At 35.5% G+C, this 25,758-nt stretch overlaps 1 protein-coding gene across 2 annotated transcripts in view; it reads left to right on the top strand.

The window, feature by feature from the left end:
* Nucleotides 1–281: 281 nt before the first annotated feature.
* The window catches only part of dysf (neuronal PAS domain protein dysfusion), a 302,152-nt gene continuing 276,675 nt past the window's right edge, over nt 282–25,758 (top strand). The window contains exon 1 of one of the 2 annotated variants that reach the window (XM_074126429.1): nt 282–2,442. Coding sequence is in view for 1 of the 2 variants with exons in the window: in XM_074126428.1 (XP_073982529.1) it covers nt 5,300–5,310 (11 nt within the window). In the remaining variant the exon portion in view is untranslated. Of the gene's footprint in view, nt 2,443–4,334; nt 5,311–25,758 lie in introns of those variants that run through there. The other variant, XM_074126428.1, reaches the window with a different exon arrangement.

Genomic DNA, 25,758 nt, shown 5'->3' with positions numbered 1-25,758 from the left:
CTGAAACTTGGTGTGTGTTCTTCCAAGAGATGCTACTAACTAAACATAACCTCGATACGCGCCAGTGGTGCTATCTCTCTGACTTTGCACGGACTTTTCAAACGACCATCGTATTTTCATTCCAAGCGCAGTAAGTTAGTTTTTGCAAAGAAGAAAACATTTTATGAAGACAGTTCTTTAATATCTTATTTCCGTGAAAGATGTTTTTAGTTTTGCTTCTAAAAAAAGAAAATTGAAATTTGGTGTAGCACCAACATTTCACAAAGTACTAACAGCTCACTTAGAAGCATTACCATTTCACAGTACTAAAATACTCGCAGCTTCCGTTGCCTTAACTAACTTGGACCATCCTCAGGCAGTGGAATACTTCTAGAATATTCAAACTTTTTTGACTGTAGTTCTCTTTAGACAACTAATTCTTAAGGAACAATGGTACTGTTTATTCTTAAGATTTGTACGGTTTCTTATTCCGTTCAATCTTCAGAAATGCCAATTATTTATTGACGTAAATTTAAAACGAATAATTTGATTTTTTTAAGCATTTTTTTTTGTTTATGGCGCATCGACTACTGAGGTCATTTAGCGCCCTAAAAATATATTTATTTTTTTTTCTGGATTCTAATTAACTTTTTCCATTTCTATGTTTCAGATTGTGCGGGAGTGTTAAGATTACGGTAGTGTTAAGATTACGGTAGTGTTTTTCTATTTTTATAAAGAATACAGTGAAATTTTATTTTTAACCTGTGCGTAAAAATTAAAAAAAAATACGGATTTTTCTAAATTCCGTTTTGTAAAGTAATACGTTACAGTATTTTCTTTTGCGTTTTTTCTACTACTTTTTTTAAACTGTGTCAAGTGTCCAGTGCAGGAGCACCACCAGCCGGGGACTACATCGATGGATATGTAACTGCAAGAGATAAGGTTACAGTCCCATCCTACAGCTAAAAAAAACAAGGTAGGGCAAGGAACTGTAGTTGGTCCATATTTATGAACCGGAAGGAAATTGTGTCTCACCCTAGAGGGTGGAACATAATTTTTCGTTGAAAAAAAAAAACTCAAATCTAAATCTGTTCGTAACAAATTATAATTCCATTTTATTTATTTATATGTATGATTATGTTATATGTATGTATTTATTATGTATCTCGCTTACTACGAAATACGCCTTCATCGAAAATCGGGGGTTTTGACGGGTGGGGGGTGGTTAACACATAAATTTTTTTTGCAGCTCATCACGATATTTAATTAAATGGAATTATAATTATTTAAATCATTTATATGGCCACTACAATATCCTTCTTCGGAACTTCTAGTCCAAGTTGAGCAGCAATGGTCAGTCAGTTTTTGGCATGTTCATTTTTTTTATTTCAAATATTTATTTATATATTAATTAGTTACGTTTGTTTCAGGCTTCGATTAGTGAATGAAGGATCAAGATTATATTTAATTTTTTTTTCTTTTTTTTTGGATGACTTCTTCGAGTATTCGTCCATTTTCAACGGAATTAACTTTTGAAAATGGAAATGCTCTGAATTAATTAGCCAAAAAAATGAAAAACAAAATAATTTTGTATTTTTCTGTTCATGGAAAAACAGTTAAGTAGATATCATGTGGGGCTTCTGGGACAAAAGTACTTTCCCAGTTCTGCCTGTATGTTCACGACTCCCTCGTCTATCTAGTTAACCTCGCACTGTCTGGTAAACAGTCCCTGGACTCATACCTCTTAGTTCACCCACTTTGACAAAGTGAGGCTGCCTTCTCTCCTCTGTATTCTATCGATGGTAAGAGATGAAACATCAACTTTGACACCATCATACTGAACACGCCCTTCTGTTAATCACTTAAGTGAACAAGAACAAAAATGTCCCTTCCATTGTTAATGGCTATTTTTGATTTCCAAAATATTTGTTTCCCCTGCCCTAATTTGGATATTAAATATCCTAAAAAAAAAAAAAAAAACAAATTCAACATTTTTCCCTTGCCCTTGTGAGGTTTAAGGCTAGGAGGGCTTGCCTGGTAGTTGAAGTTACTTGATAGATGAGGAGGTCCTGGACACACAGGTGGCTGGTAGAGGTTCTTAGCTCTAGAAGCTTCACAAAGTATCTACTTTTTCTTTTTTTATCATTGATCTGCTCTCAAAGAGGATGCTTCATGCTAATATTCCGGGAGTGTTAAAGTTTCGGGAGTGTTAAAGTTCCGGGGATGCTTGTTCTTTATTTTATCAAGATATATAAACATTTTTTTTAACTTGTGCGTAAAAAAAAAAAGAAAACTACGGACAATTACACTTCCGTTGCAGAAAAAAATTTTAGCGAACAGTTTTTGCGCAGTATAAAAAAAAAATATTTTTTAAATGAAATTTTTGATGAGTAAATTTGTGAAATTGTGATAATTGCAAGAGAAAATTATTCAACAGGATCTTTCAGGATCAGTTTTACCATGGTAAGGCTCTTAAGTATTTCTGGAATTTCTGTATTCTCTCCCTACTCTCCTTATTCAAATATTTATAATGTTTTCTATTAATGAGCGGTAGGAGCTCTTATTTGATTAATCAGGCGAATAGAAGTGCAGCGAAAATACAATGTATTCTACCAGAACCATTAATAACTAATAATAATTAAATAATTATTGGTCTCCATACGTTCAACAATGATCAAACTGTTATGAAATCCTAATGATATTTTTATGGCCTCCTTTTTTTCGAGATTTATTGGCTTTTGTCTCATTTTTATGTTTCCCTAATCTGCAACGAACATACGTACTCGACAGTTTGAATTTTTACTTCCTTTTTTTTTGTGATTATTTTTAACAAAGAACCGTCCTTGCAACACTTCACACGATTTCGTTTTTGGTCTAGCGTGAGCAATCGCGGCACCCATCTTTATGGATAGCTTTGTCATGTCCAAATGTTGATGCAAAATATTATTGTACCCGTTCATTCGAGATGCCCACAGCACTAGCAATCTCACGCACCTTCACTCTTCTGTCATCCATCACCATATCATGGATTTTATCAATGATTTCTGGAGTAGTAACCTCGAACAGGGCGTCCAGAACGTTCAGCGTCACTTGTGCCCATATGGCCACTCCGAAAATTTTGAAACCACTTATAAACTGTTCTAATCGAAGGTGCAGAGTCACCATAATGTTTATCAAGCTTCTCTTTAGTCTCCTGAGACGTTTTGCTTTTCATAAAGTAGTGTAATCAACACACGAAATTCTTTTTCGTCCATTTTTTTTGAAAAATCACTCGACTTCCTCGATTCAAACGAATGCCAAACACAAAGAAATAGACCGATCTGGCTGAAACTTGGTGTGTGTTCTTCCAAGAGATGCTACTAACTAAACATAACCTCGATACGCGCCAGTGGTGCTATCTCTCTGACTTTGCACGGACTTTTCAAACGACCCTCGTAACAGCGAAAAATTAAAAACAGATACTATTTTCCTTGGGATAATATAAAATATCTAATTTCAACTGATTTTAGAAATATCCATATCGAGACGGGACAACCACCATGTGGTTAGGTTAGTTGGAAAATAAATTAAACACGAATTTTAAATTCATAAACAATTTATTGAACGTCCATTGATGATTAACATTATTAATGGGATGGATGGTGTTGATGTTCACTACACAGCTTCTCAAATCTCGGAATAAAATTGGATATGGCTACCCCCATTTCTTGTTCGCCGTTAATTTTCAAGCGATATTTAGGTCACTAAAGCTTGGGTGGGGAAGCCGTGCTTGCGCACTAGCCGTTTCAAAAAAAAAAAAAATGCAGATTGGAAAGCAAAAACAATGAAAGACTCGGAAATTTGCTAAATTCTTGGAATTTTCTCAGCATACACGATTGTTGGCGTGAAAATTGCAGTGAATTGGAAATTGCCAAGAAAATTGCCGAATTGTTTGAAATTGGTATATTTCGCGGCGCCCTTATGACGGGCACCGCGGCGCTCCGGAGAGTCGCGGCGCACACTTATTGGAAATCACTGCATTATACACTTATTGAAATTCTTTTCGTAAAAAGTCTTCACGTAAATGTGCGTGTATGAAACAATAAAAAGAATTTTATGAAATGTTAATACATGAGTACTTAATGTAATTGGTTTGTAATTGAAGATGAAATTACTAAGTTAGTAAATATCCGTGGGATCGTTGTAAGTTGAATTTCTCTTCTTACTTCTCTCTTCAGTTTCTTAGGATGTTCTTGTATTTCTTTTTTTGTGTGGGTGTTTATTTTAAAGTAAATTGTTCAGAAATTTTATAGTAAAGAATTCAAACGATGTGACCTGCAGTGTACTCCTTAGGGAGTGTTGTCCGAGATGTACGGGTTGGCCGTGTAGACATAGAGAGAGGGAGAAGTTCCCCGATGTAGATATTGAGTGTACAAAAAAAGGTGCTTTAAAGTCTCCCTCTATATCTTGCATTCTCTCCCCTTGAAGAAGAGAATACTAAAATAAAAAAAAATCTCTTCTTTGAAAAGAACTCTACTACTACTTCTAGGTAGGAAAAGAGAGATGAAATGGTAGTAGGGGTAATAAGGTAACTGTGAGAATTCTTCTGATTGTAGAAAAGGAGGTACCATATATATTCTTATTGGTTAGCATATAGCCAATCAGATGGCCAAGAATGTTGTCTGTGGGCTGGACCTTTAGCGCCTCCAACTTTAAACCTAACCACGGCTGCCACCCGCAACTTAAAAAAGATCTTCAGTTACTATAAGGCTCTCGTGACGAGCTTCTTATGCCTTTGTATATGTACAGTATATTTACAAAAGAGATATTTATTTTTAAACAAACTTTTATGTTTTTATTTATTTATTTTATTTTATTTTTTTTTTTCTTGTACATATTTCCGGGACTGGGTTTTAGTTCCGGTATGAATAACTGATTCTGATCTTAGTGTTTAGTTTTATTTTTGGTGTGTGATAATCGGAACATTTACGCGTCGCGATATTCTTTTCTTTAAAAAAATACTTTTTAGAGAGTTTTTGTCATCAAAAATAACTACAAAAAAAAAAAAAACAGGATGTGAGTGACAAGTGTGTAGTGTTGTTCAATAATTTTTTTGTTTGGATTAATTTGGTTCGAAACAATTTTGTGTTTTTTTTGGGAAAAAGAAACCCAAATTTCAATTACGTCAACTAAAAACAAAAAATAAGCGCTTCATAATCGGAAGTCGCTTTAGTTATACTTTTTATCAGCAAAGTTTACGTATTTCCTGTTCCGTTTTTATTTTTATTTTTTTGGATAAACCGGCAAACTGGCGACTAACAATACAAACAATAATCATACAATGTTTACCCGGTAAGCGAGCACATTTTCTTTTTAATATTAAGTACTGAGTATAATTTTCAGCATTTTTTATCAGTTTAAAAAACCAAAATATACTTTTCTGTCGATGCGTTGAAATCTCTTCTTCTTTTTTTTATATATAGAAATGATAAAAATGTTCGACGTCAAATCTATGACAGTAATTCATTGAAGTCTTCTTTAAAAAATTATTGCTGTCCATAGCAATGCATCTTTCGCTTTTTTAATTTTAAATTTCAATCTTAGTTACATTATAGTTTTTTCTATTAGTTCATTAACGTCTATTTCGATTTTTGGGCATTTTATTTCTAGCTTATTTCTGAAAACTGTTTAAATGAAGCTATTTTTTGAACAAATAATAGCTTTTCAACATTAGCCATTTAAGAATTTTTCGTTTTTCGTTGTCTGCATTTTCACTTATTTTATTTTTTAAAAATATGAAGTGAGGTCCAAAAATTCTCGGATTGTTCCGCTAAAAAATCCGAATACAAATTTTTTTACGCTTCGCTTTGGCTTATCATTTCGCCTTTTTTTTTTTTTTTGTAAGAGTATATTTGGTATCTGTGTTGTTTCCCCCCCCCCCTACTGGTGGGAAATTCTGCTTCAATTTCTTCAATCGTATCAAAGTGAAAGCAAGCTTTTCTCTGGTACATTTCCAATTTTACAGAGAAATCAGGATGTGACGTGTGAGGAACAGTGGTCATTTTTTTTTTTTTTTTGTACATCAGTGTGTTGTTGGTGTGAAAGGTCAAAATTTTTAAAAAGTTCAGGTGTCAAAGTGTGATAATATATTCGCTAGTATCCAGAGGCGTTTGACTGTTTGACGACGGTCTTCTGTCGAATATGTTTCTGTATTCTTGCGATATTTGCTGGCGCGGTAGTCGTCGAAGAACTTTTGTTTTCATTCTTTTTATCTTCCCAAGCTTCTGTTCTTAACTGCTTCAAAACGAAGTTGCGTTCACCTAACGTACCTTGAATCGTTACTGCCACTTTTCAATCATGCAACAAAGCGTAATTCTTCTCGTTTTGTGTAAGAAATATATTATTATATATTTATAATACACTTTCTTGGATGATTTCTCTCATGATTCGCATCAGTAGACGATAAACGACAATAAAGTAAGCAATGAGCGTACGTTAGACTTCTTAGCATTAAGCCACGTGTTTTTGTCTATCTTAAAATACTTTTCTTTTTTTTTTTTAGTTTACAGAAGACTAATTATTCTTATCTGCTTGCTGATTACTTTAGACTAGATTTGCTTGACGGAAATTAGCTATAAATCTGGATAATAGGTTAGCTTTGGAGAAGGTTCGTTTACGGGAATGTCGCTCAGGAATTTCCTCCTCACTGATCTTTAGCGCGGAAACTGAAGTTCATTTTCTTCCCCCATATCTTAAGCTCTCCTTTCTATACCCAAAAGGAAGAAACTCTAACGGCGTTAAAATCTTCATGTTTTACTTCAGAAGCGTTTTCGTCTTAATCTAGACTTACAAAATGTCTTTTACAGTTAATAAGGTTTAAACTTTTATGAACTTGAACGGAATTCAATTGTTGGTTAAGACTAAGTAGGCCGGTAATTATCTCAATTAAAAGTATTTGTCAAAGCCATCCAGTACGCCTTCAGTTGCCTTAACAACGTAAATATTCTCTTAGTTCGCAATCTTCTTGTAACCAAACTTACACAACAAAATTAACAAAACTCCTTACTAAGTTCTTTATTAACTATATATTCATCCAAGACATACTGCCCCTTAAGACTTAAGACTTAAGACTTAAGAGACCGAGGAAATCTTCTAAGATTAGTATCTTGGAAAACAATCCTTTTTTGTTGGCTTAGTTTGAGTTAGGATGAAAATCAATTAATTTTGGCTTTAAAAATTTGGTTACTAAACGGACATCCTTAAAATTGACGTTGATTAAAAAGGAAACCATTAAAATTCAAATTTTAATTTTAATTTAAATTTTTTTTTAAATTCAGGATTTGTAAAGTTAAATTCAACATTTTGCAATAAATTGAAACGGTTAAAGGAAGCGTGACGTTACTGATCTTCTACACTCCTGTCCATCAATATCAAACATCAATATCTGTGAATGAAGTTTCACACCAAAGTGATAAGCCAATAAAACCCTTAGAAAATAACCGGAAACTAGAATATGTCGTTTTGTTTAGGTGCTTTTCCGGTGATTAGATATTCTTCCCAAAATGTGGAATTTTGATTAGACTTTTCGTACTGCAGGAACCCTAGGAAAATGAAGACTCACTTTAGCTGGCGGCTTGTAACTTTACTCTTTATAATAAAGACCTACCAAATTTTCTTTAAATATGAAAAACCTGCCACTAACTCCTTACTCAAAAGAGCCTTTAAATGCATTTTCTTAGGAAAATATTTCAAACATGTGCATATAATGCAAATTAGTGCACTAAGTTTTAAAGAAAATTGTTGCAACCAATTTGCGGTGAAAAAAATCGCAAAAGAAAGCGTTTAATTAAAATCGATTACTTCCATCCGGTAGGCTGATTTGATCTTGGGAAAGCAAGCTTCCCGTAGGGGGTCTTAGAGTGTCATCTAAAGCTATTTTAGATTTTAAAATACCCAATGGCAGGGCACTTTGTAAAAACCATTTAGTCTCGTATTTAGGGGATTTTAAAAAATAAAAAAAAGTCTATTTTTCATGAAAATATGAAATCCTGTTTATATGGCTAAATTGCGGGAAGTACAATTAAAATTACTAGTAAAAGATGCTCATATAGTAAAAATGGCAACTGAGTCGAAAATGCATATTTTTGAAATAACTTGAAATACATTTAAATCCACTCTGTTAACACATAGTATCAATTTTATGTTTAGTAGTAGTAATCGCCTATTTTTTCAGCCAGGACTTAACGTCCAACTACCACAATTAGGTGTCGTGGACGGAGGCGACTAGCAAACATACTTTACTGTAAATTTCTCATATTAACTATTAAATAAAATGCAAGGCCTAGACCGGGGCAATCGAACCCACTAAACCAACAATACATCTTAGCTTTGCTGGTCTAGCCTATAACCGCCTAACATACTTTACTGCAAACTTCTCATATTAACCATTAAATAAAATCCAAGGCTTAAGACCGGGGCAATCGAACCCACTAAACCAACAATACATCTTAGCATTGCGGGTCTAGTCTATAACCGCTTAACATACTTTACTGCAAACTTCTCATATTAACCATTAAATAAAATCCAAGGCTTAAGACCGGGGGAATCTAACCCACTAAACCAACAATACATCTTAGCTTTGCTGGTCTAGCCTATAACCGCCTGACATACTTTACTATAAATTTCTCATATTAACCATTAAATAAAATCCAAGGCTTAAGACCGGGGGAATCTAACCCACTAAACCAACAATACATCTTAGCTTTGCTGGTCTAGCCTATAACCGCCTAACATACTTTACTGCAAACTTCTCATATTAACCATTAAATAAAATCCAAGGCTTAAGACCGGGGAATCGAACCCAGTACCACAATACATATTAGCTTCGCAGGATGTTAATTAGTAGTGAACTAGAATTTTGTTTTTTATCAAAAGTATTAAAACTGTTTCCGGTAGGACAGTTGTATAAGGGTTGATCGTCAAAAACTGCACTGCAAAAAGCTGTAACGTTGAAAAACACCCAACTTTGATAATTTTTTTTGCTCTTTTTCTATAAAAAGATTAAATTCCCATATTTTCTTTAAAATTTAGGGCCAATCCTCCCTTTATAACTGTATTTTTTTTTTTTTTGCAATAACGTAATAGATTGAATTATCGGAGTAACATTCGATATTTATTATATCGTACTTAGAATCGATTTAGATATTTTGCTTTTTAAGAAAAATGGATCAATTCCAATTAAATCAATGCTACCGTACAAAGTTGTTGTTAACCTAAGAAAAAATTATCGGCGGCGAGCCTTCTCTCTCTCAAGAAGTGTGAAATTATAGACCCTTCAGGCGTGCACAGATTTGGTCAAATATTTGCCCGCAGCATTGATATAGACGCTGATTATAGTGATCAATGGCAAGTCGCAATTCTAATCAATAATCTATCTTCTTTTTTTTGGGGTGTGCAATGGAATTTGGGTGGGGGGTCTTTTCAAATTTCATTTTTCAATTTTTTTTTTGCAATTTAAAGTGGTAAATCGGATTTTCCTCTTATTATAAGGGAGAGTATCTTACTGATCAGGCTTTACGTGCTTAACTTATGTCGCAGTAACAAAAAAAAATCGAAAATTTAGTAATGGAAGCAAAGTGGGAAGAGAATTACCATCATCATCTCAGCAGTTGGAGATCATCTATGTTGCCCCATTTCAATATACGTAAATGTAGACAGATATGAGTACAGCATGCATAGTTTTTGTAGCGGCTACAGCTACAGGATATCAAGATTGACCCAAACAACCCTGTCACAAACTATTGGTCAGGATTTATAAGCACAGATTACAAAGAAAACACACACATACACATACATACTAAAACAAAACTAACTGCATACGATGATGAAGTGTGCTTATATATGCACAATAACTCTTCATATGGTGGTGTTAGATAGTGTGACTGTGAGCACAGAAACTGCAATCTCTTCTGTCTATGGTCACAATAATGCACCGGTACACAACAATGCCACTATGTATCAACTGTGTGCACTATCGCCACTGCCCGTTGTTCTCTTCTGGTTAAGTTTAGGCCCTTTGGCTGGAAACTCTTCTTGAACTTGCATTTTCAATGTATTCCACCCACGGATGTAAAAAGAACCACATTTCTACACCAGGAGGTTAACTTTCGCCAATGTTATAAGTTACGTATTTTTGAATACAAAAAAAATATGGGCGCTCAAAACGACGAAATTCTCAACGGTTTCTTCACCTTTTACTAAACATTATTTGACTAATAAGTCACTTCCGAATAAAACTTGTCAGGTTATCTTTATCACGTAACCTTCACAGTCCATTTCCCCGTTTACTTCACCAGGATATCAGGATTCCCCCACCCTCTAAAGACTTCCGGCTCCATATTTTGATCCAAATTTTTTTTTTTTTTACTTTAGATCCATGATTTTTGAAAGCCATTTTCATGGCCGAAGTAGGCCTCTCCTCTACTGGTATCTTCTACGACCAATTCGCGTTCAAAAAACAAACTACAAGCGACTTCTTTCGACTAATTTTCATTTCTGTAGAAGACTTGGACGCTATTGTGTAGTTAGTATCTTCTAGGCGACTGTACCGCACTCGTTCTGAATAGAGGAAGATTAGAACTAGCATTTTATATAAAAAAATTATTTAAATCCGTTCTAAATTTAATTTAAAGAAAAAAGTAATCCATTTTCTGCCACATTAAAATAACTTTTCAAAGTTGACTATGGATTTTCATGAGGTTTCCTTTCTAGAAAAAAGTAAAGTAAAGTAATCGCATATTTTTTCAGGTGGGGCTTAACGTCCAACTACCAATTAGGTGTCGTGGACGGAGGCGACTAGCAAACGTACTTTACTATTTCTCATTTAACCATTAAATAAAATCCAAGGCCTAGAGCTGGGGAATCGAACCCACTAAACCAACAATACATTTTAGCTTTGCGGGTCTAGCCTATAACCGCCTAACATTCTTTACTGTAAATTTCTCATATTAACCATTAAATAAAATCCAAGGCCTAGACCAGGGGAATCGAACCTACTAAACCAACAATACATCTTAGCTTTGCGGGTCTAGCCTATAACCGCCTAACTTACTTTACTATAAATTCCTCATATTAACCATTAAATAAAATCCAAGGCCTAGACCGGGGGAATCGAACCTACTAAACCAACAATACATCTTAGCTTTGCGGGTCTAGCCTATAACCGCCTAACATACTTCACTATAAATTCCTCATATTAACCATTAAAAAAAAATCCAAGGCCTAAAGACCGGGGAATCGAACCCAGTACCACAATGCATATTAGCTTTGCAGGTCTATCCTCTTAACCGCTCTGCTACCGTGGCGCCTCTTTCTAGATAGTGTTAAGCAAGCACCCCACCTGTGCTGGGTTGTGCTAATCAAAACAATTGGTGCCAAATAGTTAGTTTAGTACAAAATTATTATTTAAAAAAAGCAGAGTTGATATGAGTACATCTTGTTATCTATTACTGCAATTAAAAAATTGAAATCACCTGGGGATATTATTAGCCAAGGGCGAAAATTCTAACCTTGAAGTGAATTGCATTCCTAGGAAACTGTAAAGAGTTTTCAGTCTCATTTCTTTTTACGTGAAAATTGATTTTGGGAGATTTTTCCATTATCATTTTTGGGTGTATTATGGTTTTATCATAAACCCACCTTGTTACTATCAATTAAATAAGTTGTTAAAAATCTTCGAGTTCCCCCCAAAAAAACATAACCTGTGCGAACAAAACATGCGTATAACCTCATAAGATTTTCTTTTTATATTCTCGTTCAACACGTCAAGTATAAAAAAAGCACATCATTACTCACTACCAGCTGAGTTACTATTGTTAAAAACACGCCATAAAAAGCAGGCCTGCCAACTTTTTTTTTCAGTGGAAGTTATTGCTTTGTTGATAAATAAATTGATTTATCGTCAATTAGACGCATAAAAATCGATAGGATGAGTAGGCGAATTATACGTAGTTGTCTTTCGAGTTAAGGAAATGATAGATAACGCTTCTTGATTGGCTAACTTTCTAATACATTTATAATAACCTAATTAAAATCAAAAAAGTTATGATCGAATAGGTCGTTAAAAAAGAACCATACATTTTTTTTTTTAATTGTTCACAATTCTATTGTCTACAAGTTTGACATTTCGGTAACAAATAATTAAATTATTTGTACATAAAAAGCTTAAAACAAGGAGAACACACAACCACTAACAACCTTAACTGATAATGATGACGAAGCCCCGGTATACCTAATGTAAGATCAAGGATGCTGTGACAAGGAGATATAAAGGGAAGATCGGCTTGTATTTTGTTATTATTACCTCTATGGCGGTCGAGGATATCGTACTTGATATTCTATGTGCATCCGCGTCTCTCTGTACGTATATATGTATATATACACACACACACACACTCGGACAGCGTATTGTTGTTATTGTTGTATAACTCTATATATACTGTCTGTTGTTTGTTGTTAACTTTGTCCCTAACTATACTATCATGTACATATATACACACACACTGATACTATCATAGTTATCTACGCACTAATACATGGCCAGTTACCGTTATTTGCCCTTTTACCTTTCATGTATACCTACGTTCATTTTCGAAATAAAGCAGTAAACGATGTAACGTTCCCTTTTGTAGGCTCTCACCGGCTACTGTTCCATGTTAAAGTATAACTTGTGAAGTCCTCCTAAACTTGCACTAATAATAATAATAATAATAATAATAAGTGTTTATTTAATTTCAATTATATACATAAATTACAGTACAGAAATAAAAATAATAATAACACTCAAGTGCATGGAGCGTACTCCGTCCGCAGAGTTGAGTTTCGTTTATATACAATACAACGTAAATACAACACATTTTGGAAAAAAATAAAAATAAAATAATCCACTATTGGGTAAAAAAAAATGAATACTTTTACAAAAAAAGGAAATTAACTAAATAAAACATTTTAATCACAATTAAATTCATTAATTATTAATCTTCTATAATGTAAGGCCTCTTTTAAGTAATTGCATAAATTATTCCAATTCCAACCGTTTAATATTACATACAAATCATTTTCAGTAAGATTAAACTTGCACTATAGTTTTTGTATGCTCTTAACTTTGTCGAACAGGAAGTGGGTAGCTACAGCGATTGTGTCTTATTTTCAAAATTGGCTTCCATGATCCAAATAAAACTAACTAATGATTCTAAAAATAATCTTCTTTGGACCCTCTCATAACTTTCCCAAGGTCATAATTCGTTCTAACTCTAACAGGAAGTGGGTAGCTACTGCGATTGTGTCTTATTTTCAAAATTGGCTTCCATGATCCAAATAAAACTAACTAATGATTCTAAAAATAATCTTCTTTGGACCCTCTCATAACTTTCCCAAAGTCTTAATTCGTTCTAATTTCCGCCTCGCTAATTTTTTAGTCTTATTGAAGTCTTACCCATTATTATACAGTTTGCAAATGTGATTAGACCTACAATGATGGATAGTGTCTTTGATTTTATCCATCTTAGCATGCATGCTTATCTTGTCCAAGACTAATATCGATTTTTCAACCATCGTCAGTTATTGGTGTAGAGATTTCGACTTCTTTTTCATGTTCCTAGTCACACTCTGTATTAAGGGCTCTGTTAATTTTCATTTATTTATATTCATATGATTTCTACTTAGTTTGCTTCCTTTTGATTATCGTAAGGACCCTATTTTATCCTGAGTTTGTAAATTAAATAAATAATATTTAATGTTAGGATAAGTTAAATCTTGCGGAGATCCTGCAAACCCAAAAGGGGGCTTACTGTGCTAATCTTTTGTAGACTTAGTAAAAGTAGAAATTTCAAAATTCCCTTAAAGTCCAAGCACTTTATACTAAGTTTTATAGCGCTATCAATTCCAATTCAGAAAATATCTCTATCTATTGAAAAATTGTAGGACTATTAAACTGGGCCACTGCAGGCTCAGAAAACACATGCATTACACGGGCCTGGCGGATATTAAGCCTTTGTAGGTTCTGTGCAGGAAAAAGAGGAAACGGCACTCTGAACGTGTTGTATCAGTGTGAGGGGCTTGTCTGGGCTAAGGATGTTACTTCTCGGGGGAGAAAAAAAAAAACCAAGGCCTCTAGAGTCGCTTTCCACAGAATCGGACGGGTCTGGAAGGGTGAGCTTTAGTGTGAGGGGAGCCATAATAGGTCCAAAGGGGTCACAGAGTGGCGTAGGCCTTGAGGCCGCCCTAATTTAATCTAATCTATTGAAAATCAAGCAAATAGAACATAAGGCGGCCATTTTCTCAAAGTCCCTTACAGAAGACTTGCTTGTTTTAGTCTCCTCCTTGTGGAAAAAGATTTAGGGGACATTCTGTGCCCCTTAAGGTGCCCAGGTTATAAGGCCTGGTCAAGGTCGAGATTGCTTGTTAGTTGCCCTTCTTTTAGCTTATACATGCTACCATAGTGGGTGCCCAACTAAGTTAGGTGATCTATCCTAAAATGCTCCACAAAAAAAAAAACTTTTTAGGTGGTTTAGGTGTCCGACACCGGAACTTATTTGGGATTATCCAGAACACATCTAAGAGTAGCACGCATCCCAAACCAGAAACACTGTTCGAATCCTCTCCTAACGAGGCCTATTTAAAGGAAATGGAATAGTTTTTGACTCCTAGATAGTTCCGGTACCTAATAGTTAATTAAATAAAAATGTACAACTGATCTGGCGTTCTAGTGAAAAATGATGCTTTTACGTACAATTAGAGCATCATAATCTTATAAGAATTAAAATGTATACGAGGGTCGTTTGAAAAGTCCGTGCAAAAATAAAAACTACTTAATTTTTTGGGGTAAACCTTTTTTATTTTTCAACCTAGTCTCCTTTTAGGCTTATACACTTCGTCCAACGCTGCTCTAGTTTGTTGATCCCTTCCGAATAATAGGATTTGTCCAAGTCTGAAAAATGGCCATTCGTTTCTGCAATCACCTCCTCGTTTGAATAAAATCTTTTTCCCGCCAGCCATTTCTTCATATTGGGGAACAAATAGTAGTTTGAGGGAGCCAAGTCTGGAGAATAGGGGGTATGTGAAACGAGTTGGAACCCTATTTCCATTAATTTTGCGACCACAACTGCTGAGTTGTGAGCTGGTGCGTTGTCGTGATATAGAAGGACTTTTTTGTGGGCCAATCGTGGGCGTTTTTCTTGCAGCTCGGTTTTCAAACGGTCTAATAACGATGAATAATAAGCACCTGTAATAGTTTTACCCTTTTCCAGATAGTCGATGAGGATTATTCCTTGCGAATCCCAAAAGACGCCATAATCTTTCCGGCCGAAGGAACGGTCTTCGCCTTTTTTGGCGCAGATTCCCCCCTTGGTAACCCATTGTTTAGATTGTTCTTTAGTCTCAGGAGTGTAGTGATGTATCCATGTTTCATCCACAGTGACGAAACGACGCTTAAAGTTCTGCGGATTCTTCTGGAACAGCTGCAAACCGTCCTTGCAACACTTCACACGATTTCGTTTTTGGTCAAGCGTGAGCAATCGCGGCACCCATCTTGCGGATAGCTTTGTCATGTCCAAATGTTGATGCAAAATATTATTGTACCCGTTCATTCGAGATGCCCACAGCACTAGCAATCTCACGCACCTTCCACTCTTCTGTCATCCATCACCATATCATGGATTTTATCAATGATTTCTGGAGTAGTAACCTCAACAGGGGCGTCCAGAACGTTCAGCGTCACTTGTGCCCATATGGCCACTCCGAAAATTTTGAAACCACTTATAAACTGTTCTAATCGAAGGTGCAGAGTCACCATAATGTTTATCAAGCTTCTCTTTAGTCTCCTGAGGCGTTTTGCCTTTCATAAAGTAGTGTTTAATCAACACACGAAATTCTTTTTCGTCCATTTTTTGAAAATCACTCGACTTCCTCGATTCAAACGAATGGCAAACACAAATAAATAGACCGATCTGGCTGAAACTTGGTGTGTGTTCTTCCAAGAGATGCTACTAACTAAACATAACCTCGATACGCGCCAGTGGTGCTATCTCTCTGACTTTGCACGGACTTTTCAAACGACCCTCGTAATATAAAGAAGAAGTATTGCTATTTATTTTCGAATTTAACTTATTTTTTATTACTAAATATGCCGCATGTAATGTTTTACGTTTTTAATAGACAATTTACTAAATAATGGTTTCTATCTATGACGTCATCTTCTTAAATATAAATTGAATGAAGTCTGTTTTTCCATTATTTATTTCATTATATTTTTTCTAAAGTCACTGCCGACACAATTGTCTGTTTGTCTGTCTGCGCAATGGTAGGAGATAATTTTCTGTAATTGTTTTCTCATTTGTAAGACCCCCCTCCGTCGCTCCCCGCGTCTCACCGCGTTTGTTGGTAAAATCATTCACACTAGCGCGCATTGTTTGATAAAAATATAAGTTAAAGAAACAATAAAAAGTGTCCTTTGTGTAAATTGTGGTTAGCACTTCCGGTGATGTACGTATGTTTCATTCATAAATCGGATATGTGTGTGTGTGTGATGGTGATTATGATGGACCATTAATAAAAACTAATAATCTTCAATGGTCCTTTCGCTTTACAGTTCTGACTTCTTTTCTTTTTTTTGAAAATATTGAACAGTTCGTTGCTTTTCCTGTACCATTTAACATCGTCCAACTCTTGGTAACTAAAGCTTCCACATCTTTACAAGTCCGCAAGGTGTTGTAACTAGCGTCTCCTCCATCTACCCAAAGAATCTGCAAAAATGGCTGCCTGCCATGGTTTTAGGCCCGGGGTTTTTGAGTCGGCCAAAGAAATAAAAGCCTAATAGGTTTTGCAAGATGTATTATTTCCTTTTACTCTAAAAAAAAAGAAAAAAAAAAAAAGGAAGTATTACGTGCTTGTCAAATTTTCTGTGTTGATTTTTTCTAAAGCGGAAATATCCGCTTTTGGGATTTCCTGTGTTCGAAAAAAATTGAACAAAATGAAGTGTTTATGAAGGTGAACAATTAACGGAAAAAAAGAAAAATCGTTCAGGTTAGCCAATCTTAAAAATTAGGTTTGTCTTCTTTCAAGGGACTTTACAGTAACTTAGCGGCGGAAAATTCCCTTTACAGGAAGTGCCACCTAAATTTTGTTTAAAAAAGATTTCTTTAAAAACAGAAAAACAAAAAACAGAACTCTTTATAATGCTGTACTTCTAACCACTTACTTTCCTATTCTCTACAAATTCTCTTCTGTAACAATGATCCCTAAACCAAATAAACCTTCTCATTTCCCCAGCTCTTACCGACCAATCAGCCTTCTACCCATCCTGGGGAAAGTCCTCGAAAAACTTCTACTACTCCGCCTCCAAACTGAAATAGCCCCTTTAAATGACATTCCTGACCATCAGTTCGGTTTTCGGAGTTGCCACTCGACTGTTCTCCAAGCACATCGAGTAGTTGATGTAATCGCTACTTCCCTTGAATTAAAGCAGTATTGCCCGGGTGTCTTCCTTGACATATCTCAGGCATTCGACCGGGTATGGCACGCAGGGCTGCTTTATAAACTCAAACGCCTACTGCCTTCTACCTTTTACCTCATTCTTAAGTCTTATCTCTCCGACCGTTTCTTCCAAGTCAAACAAGGTATTTCTTCTTCTTCTCTTATCCTTCCAATACTTGCTGGAGTTCCTCAAGGAAGCATTCTAGCCCCCTTACTTTATATTCTCTATACTGCCGACTTACCAACTCACCCGACTACAATTACTTTCACTTTCGCCGACGACACTGCAATTCTTTCTCCTCATCTAGATCCTGTAATAGCAAGCCGTGCACTCCAATCACACCTAAATCTTCTCGAGCCTTGGCTGCAAAAGTGGAGAATCAAAGTGAACGAATTAAAATCTAAATACATAGTATTCACTCTAAACAAGAAAACTCTCCCTCCTCTCTCCTTCCACAATACTTCTATACCAACGACTAACCAAGTACGATATCTCGGACTACATCTTGACAAACGACTGACGTGGAACCCACAAACGAGACTCAAACGAATTGACCTCAATCTCCGATATAAAATGTTGAAAAGGCTACTCGACAAACGATCAAAACTGACCCTGACGAACAAACGATCTTTATATACCGCTCTACTTGCCCCAATATGGACGTACGGAATACAACTCTACGGAAGTGCCAAAAAATCGAACATCAACCGACTTCAGACCTTACAATCAAAAATCCTGAGAACAATAGTTAACGCTCCTTTCTACGTCTCCAATCATACAATACACACTGATCTCAATGTTCCTCTCGTTTCTGAAATAGCACAATCTCGCTACACAAAACTCCACTCAAATCTACACAGTCATTACAACCCTCTTATCCACAACATGTCTACCACAACACTTCCTTCGAATCCACAGCGCAGACTAAAGCGGCGGTGGCCACGCGACCATCTCAACACAACGCCGACCTCCTAGGATGGTTGCTGTGTAAGCTTGCCAACGTGGCGAACTAACGGCTTCCATCACTGGATGGTCGTCGTTCACTCCACTCACGCCTCTTGGCGGACATGCATGTGCGCGCAGGTGTATGTAAGTGCATATATGTGCGTGCCCGTGTATTTGCGCCATTTCCTTACTCTCATCTCTTTTGCTTGTTGTAATCTTTTACAGTTGCAAAATAAATAAACAAATTAAAAAAAAAAAAAAATAAAAAACAGAATGGTTCAAAAAATGGGCTATCAAACTGAACGAGACAAAATCTCAAAACATTACCTTCACTCTTCGACGCATCACTCTTCCTCCTGTCTTTTATAATCTTATTCCTTTACTAGTAGTCAACGTAGTCCGCTAGCTTGGGCTTTACCTTGACAAAAGACTTACATGGAATTCTCATACACAGACTTAAGAGAACAGAACTCAACAGACGCTTCCGTCAACAACTCGAAAACAGATCAAAACTCTCTCTAGACAACAAAAGACTTATACATGTAATTATATTAAAGCCAGACTGGACTTATGGCATCGAACTGTGACGGTTCAACTAAACGCTCAAATCTGCAAAGAATCCCAGTCCTTGCAGTCTAAAATTCTTCGCTCTATGGTAAACGCTCCTTTCTACGTCACCAATCAAACCATTTACACAGATTTGAAAATTCCTTTCGTGCAACACAAGTTGCTGAAAACAAGATACAGAAAATTCCATCTTAATATTCAATCTCATCGCAATCCACTTGTACAACATCTATCTTCCAGAAAATTTCCAGACAACACTTCCAGACGTCTTAAAAGACAGTGGCCTCGCGATCTCCTCTCTGATGAAGAGGGTCAGTAGAATGTTTTTTGGAGTGTTACCGCTGGGTACACATATCATATCCACTCTGATATGTGTGATATGTTGTTGATTATTACCCTTGTTACTTATAACGCAATGCGTTGATTGGAACTAAATAAATGATTAAAAAAAAAAAGGCTGTAAATGTTCTCTTAAATACTTATTGTGCAAATGTAGATGTACATTTTTTTAATATGAAAAATTGGTCCAGGAAAGTGCGATTCGGAGCATTTCCGGGCGAGGAAGGCCGAAAAAGTAGGAAAGAAAATCTATAGACTTCCTTTGAAAGCGTCACTTTAGTGCTTAGTTCGATCGCTGATATAATAATGTTAAAGCGAGATTCAAAGTTTTGCCAAATATTTCGTTTTTAATAAAAAAAATTCCTCTGGCGGAAATAGCATTAACTTTTTCGGAAATAGCTTCTATGGTTTTCGCTTAACTTCCTGTTTATATCACCTTGAACATTTATCTGTAAATTTTTATTGTAATTAGAGAAAGATGGGGGTATCGCTAGTCCTCAAAATGGTAATGGTTTTAGTGTGACGTATTGTTTTGTAAACTGTATCATGTTCGTAAGTACTCAATATATCAAGCACCATTCATCAAAACATTATGAATGACAAAATAAACTATAACTTGTGCACTATACGTAAAATAATTTATTAACCAAACGCAGGGACCGCGAAACTGGTCAGGGATACCGGGAACGTGCGTGCTGTGAGTAGAATAAAGTAAAGTGATCGCCTATTTTTTCAGGCAGGGCTTAACGTCCAACTACCAATTAGGTGTCGTGGACGGAGGCGACTAGCAAACGTACTTTACTGTAAATTTCTCATATTAACCATTAAATGAAATCCAAGGCCTAAGACCGGGAATCGAACCCACTAAACCAACAATACATCTTAGCTTTGCGGGTCTAGCCTATAACCGCCTAACATACTTTATTGTAAATTTCTTTTATTAACCATTAAATGAAATCCAAGAACTATACCTGGAATCGGACCCACTAAACCAACAATACATCTTAGCTTTGCGGGTCTAGCCTATAACCGCCTAACATACTTTATTGTAAATTTCTTTTATTAACCATTAAATAAAATCCAAGGCCTAGACCAGGGGAATCGAACCCACTAAACCAACAATACATCTTAGCTTTGCGGGTCTAGCCTATAACCGCCTAACATACTTTATTGTAAATTTCTTTTATTAACCATTAAATAAAATCCAAGGCCTAGACCAGGTGAATCGGACCCACTAAACCAACAATACATCTTAGCTTTGCGGGTCTAGCCTATAACCGCCTAACATACTTTATTGTAAATTTCTTTTATTAACCATTAAATGAAATCCAAGAACTATACCTGGAATCGGACCCACTAAACCAACAATACATCTTAGCTTTGCGGGTCTAGCCTATAACCGCCTAACATACTTTATTGTAAATTTCTTTTATTAACCATTAAATAAAATCCAAGGCCTAGACCAGGGGAATCGAACCCACTAAACCAACAATACATCTTAGCTTTGCGGGTCTAGCCTATATCAGCCTAACATTACTATAAATTTCTCATATTAACCATTAAATAAAATCCAAGGGCTAAACCGGAGAAATCGAACCCCACTAAACCAACAATACATCTTAGCTTTGCGGGTCTAGCCTATATCAGCCTAACATTACTGTAAATTTCTCAAATTAACCATTAAATAAAATCCAAGGCCTGGACACCAGGAATCGAACCAACTAAACCAACAATACATCTTAGCTTTGCGGGTCTAGCCGCCCTAACCGCTCGGCTACCGTGGCGCCTATGAGAAGAATAAATGAATGATTATTTATTTGTCAAAATTTGGAGTTATTAAGAAAATTTCTTTGATGAGGATTCCAGTAGAAGGAAGTGGTGCGGCTGTTCAGAACAGATTTTTGTTCCTCAAATGGAAATACGTGTGTATTAAGTTCTCTTCCGGTTTCAGTTGAGTAGATAAATCTTATTTTTTTATTATTATGCTATTTTTTATCCACAGTTTTAGGCTTTGTTGGATTTCTCGTTTTTTTTTTGGGGGGGGCGCTTCTTCTGATGGAGAACTGTTGCACTGAAGGGTTCAGGTCCTTCAAGATGGGGTGAGACCTGTCTTGCCCTAGATGATTCTTGCTACCTCCAATCTAAACATTCTATGCTAACATGGTTATCCAAGATGATCTGATGATCTAGTAACGTGCATACCTTTATAAGATTCTTTAATTACCGGTAACAATTTAAGCACGACATTTTGAGCATATAAGGTGACTGGTCTTCTTCTTTTCCTTCTGTTCCTTTGGTTTATTTCTTCATTTTTTGCCCCAACGACTGCTCACACCAACAGTACATGCTGTTATGGTTTATGTATCATCTCCTCTATGCTGTAAATGGTGGGGCAGTCCATAACAGGGAGAGAAAAAAGGCCGGCTAGAATTCTGTCATTTACCCACTGACTACTGACAGATAGACAAGAAAGAGTGACTCCTTAGTATGGAATTTGTAACCCAGGAGTGCTGGAATCAACCTGGTCAATATAATTTAATATACGATTCTCTCACTGGATGCAGTTTTGTTTATTGATTTGCCGCCCGACAGGTGGTTTGTCTTTTTTCCCATCTCCGGTGTATGTCGGTCCCTCCAATGCGCTGAACATATGTAGTGGTAGACGGTTCTTTTTCTTTCTTTCTTTTAAAATCTGTTCTGTATTACAACTTAGTGGTCAAGCTGGTGGATGTATCTCACCTCCAACTAGGTGTCATCTTGACAAGACACTATCCGTCCTATCTGACCAGTTTTTTTTCTATCCTCCATACGTCTTACATTATTTATTATCTTATATTAGTCGCTTATTAGCTATTATTTTTATAATACTTGTTATTTTTATTGTATTCTTGTTTTTTTTCAAACAAAGTTATTGTTTTTTTTGTATTTTCCTCTTTATTTATTAATTTTTAAATTTAGGGTAAACCTTCGCTTCCGGCTTTACCGGAAATTCCTGGCTTTTCTCTATTACTGAAAAAAAAATGTAACTTAAAAATTATCTTCAAAATTTTTACAAACACAATTATGCAGTATGATTTTTTTTTTTAACTACTCGTAAATATGGGAATTTTGACTAGAAATTACTAAGAACCAACAAGACATTTGCATATTATAGCCTGGCTTACATAACACTATCAGCTGGACATGAAATAATTTTTGACTTTAATTAATGGTATAGACAACCTAACACTAATTTACCAGTTCTATTGGCTACACGTAATTACGTAACATTTGTGTGGGGGAGAGGTTAATTACAAGATCTAAAAGATCTTAGATACATGGTCCGGAGAATAACTTGAACGGTTATTTTAGAAATAATTATTTATTAGCAATGTTAGTATTAAACTGTAAAAAAAGTCAGGGGGCTTCTTTATAGAGTAAGTTGTCGTCTGAGCCAATGAAAAATTAGTTTAGGGTGAGGGCAGCTTTAGTGCCAAAAAAAAAATGAGGCTAGACTTGTTGCCAAATTAGAAAAATATTACGAAATTTTGGTCCTCTAAGAGAAAGTGTAAAAACAGTCGGTCAGATTTCTCTGTCTCAAATTAGAATCCATAGTTTTGAGTGTTCTGAATTTGAGGGAAAAAGCAAAACCCTCACACTTTTAGGATTCTCTAAGTAAAAGTAAAAAAAAAAGAAAAAGTAAAGTAAAGTAATCGCCTACTTCTTCTAGCCTATAACCGCCTAACATACTTTACTATAAATTTCTAATATTAACAATTAAATAGAATCCAAGGCCTAGACACCGGGAATCGAACCCACTAAACCAACAATACATCTTAGCATTGCGGGTCTAGCCTATAACCACCTAACATACTTTACTGTAAATTACTCATATTAACCATTAAATAAAATCCAAGACCCTAGACCTGGGGGAATCGAACCCACTAAAACAACAATACATCTTAGCTTTGCGGGTCTAGCTTATAACCGCCTAACATACTTTACTGTAAATTTCTCATATTAACCATTAAATAAAATCCAAGACCCTAGACCAGGGGGAATCGAACCCACTAAACCAACAATACATCTTAGCATTGCGGGTCTAGCCTATAACCGCCTAACATACTATAAATTTCTCATATTAAGCTCTAAATTTGAGGAAAAAAGCAAAACCTTAATGTGATCATTCAGTCTTTGAGGATTCTCTAAGTATAATTTCCTGGAAAACCGGCACGATAACAGTACCTATCCTTCCGGTTGGAGTAAGAGTGGTTGATAAAAAAAAGCAACAAACCGGAAGTAGACGAAGTCAGTGAAGTAGCAATACGATCATAGTGCAACGAAGTTAAGATGATGTTCAATTTAATAAGAAAAAAAAAAAAAAATCAACTGATGAGTTTGAATTGAAACTGATGCTGATTTCTTCATGATTCTAGATGGATAATAGCAATTAATGAGCTGTCCAGACTTCTTTTTTTTCCTTTCTTTCTTTCTTTTAAAAAGCGGAGTCTGGTGGAGTCGCTGGAGATTCTACCACCCACACTCCATACGGAGCGCTTAGTTGGAACGGAATAAACAAGCTCGATTATCCCAAACAGCTTTCTTCCTCCTCTTAGTGTGGTTCGTTCGTTAGGAGAGTAATCAGTTTGGGAGTGGAGGGGGAGGGTAATTTATCAATTAGCAAAGAGGTTATAGGGGGGAGATCGACTCGTCTTATGAGAGGTATCGTGAGAACTTATTACATTCCCGCTGGTTGTACCTTACCGAGTCCTTCACCTACTCGCAAAAATTATCCTCTAGTTTAACAGGAGTTTTTTGCTTTTTTTTTGTTGTTGGAATCCCAATTATTTCTTTCTATTAGTTTACAAATAAGAAATGGTATTGTAATCGATAACAGATAATCGATTTTGAGATTTATACTGGATATATCTGTTTTGTGGCACCCTGAGTACAAGAAAAAGTGGTTTTTTTTTACGGATTGATCTGTGTGTATGTATAAACGCAGAGTTAAAAAATTTATGTACCAACAGAGATTACCACAAAAATCGATAAACCGGAAGCACTATTAAAGCGAGGTTTTTACAACTGTAAAACTACCCTATCCTCTTGTGGTGCTATTAAAGAAGGGTTGATTAATTCTGTTGCTATCGATTAAAGATCATTTCAATACCGGAAGTGCCTTTTTACTCCTACAAATGGTCCACTTTCCGGAAAGGCTGTGGCTCCTGGACAAGTTTTTGTAAACTTCGTAAAATTTACAATTAAATAGACATTTCCCTATAAATTGATACTTAAACGGTTACAATTTTGGCAATATTGGTTAAATTTGATTCAAATTTTCAACGAGTGAAGATGATTTCAGAGTCAGAATCTTGAGCAAAGTATATTCGTGCATACAACACAAACGCATTGTAATACTTCTTTATAAATATTCGTTTTTAGGCCGTTTTGGGCTAAGCTTAGGGATAGATTTTTCCTCTTAATTGCAGTACAACGGTTAAAACGAACTGTGTTATATTGGTATAAAAAGAATATATACAGTGGTACCTCGGTTCTCGACCATAATTCGTTCAGGAAGTGTAGTCGAGAACCAATTTGGTCGAGAACCGAAACAATTTATCCCATAAAAAAAAATGGTAAACTATGTAGTTTATTTCATTTCTAAGCCTCAGAAATATTAGGCCGTTTTACTGGCCTAATTTTTTATATTTTATGTAAAAACAGGTATCTAAACAAGAAATAAGATCTAAAAGTGTAAATATAAAAACAACTCGACTCATCTCGGGTGTTCGAGTTCCAAATCGTTTGTTCGGATTTCAGGACAATATTTTCTCGAATTTCTTGGTCGAATACCGATTTGTTCGAAAGTCAAAAGTCGTTCGAAAACCGAGGTACCCACTGCATTTAAAAATATATAAATTTTTGAGCCTAGTATTTGGAGTCGATGGATGTTGGTATGCTTGGCTGAACCTGCAATTTCCGGTCAGTAAATCGAAATCGATGAAGAAATGAATTTAATCAGAGAAATTTGGTTGTGACAATAATTAAAATAGTCTTCATTAAAAAAAAATTCAAATAGTTATTATTAAATTAATTTGTGATTATAACCACTATAGTCGTAACACATAATAATAATAGTAATAACATCTTAACAGTCCATATATGGATACAAAATGCAACTTCTCTGCTTTATAAATTTCACTTCATTTAAAATGCAACTTTAAATATAAGTGGAATACACTTTTTACTACCGTACGTTTAAATTTATTTGCTGACATTTTGTATTTTAAAGATGGCAGCAAGAAATTAAAGTATATAAATATATTTAAAGATAAGATAAATAAGTAATTTTCTTTGTAAATACTGTAAGCATGCGTAAATTTATTTACTAAGTGTTTGATATAAGAAAAGTGACTCCTCTAAGGTGCGGGAACAGGTTG

The sequence above is a fragment of the Rhodnius prolixus genome, unplaced genomic scaffold, assembly GCF_049639745.1.
Source record: "Rhodnius prolixus isolate KJV_2025 unplaced genomic scaffold, Rpr scaffold_3, whole genome shotgun sequence".
NCBI classification, from domain to species: domain Eukaryota; kingdom Metazoa; phylum Arthropoda; class Insecta; order Hemiptera; family Reduviidae; genus Rhodnius; species Rhodnius prolixus.
Note: the sequence above shows the minus strand (reverse complement) of the source record. Positions and strands in the feature narration are given on the sequence as shown.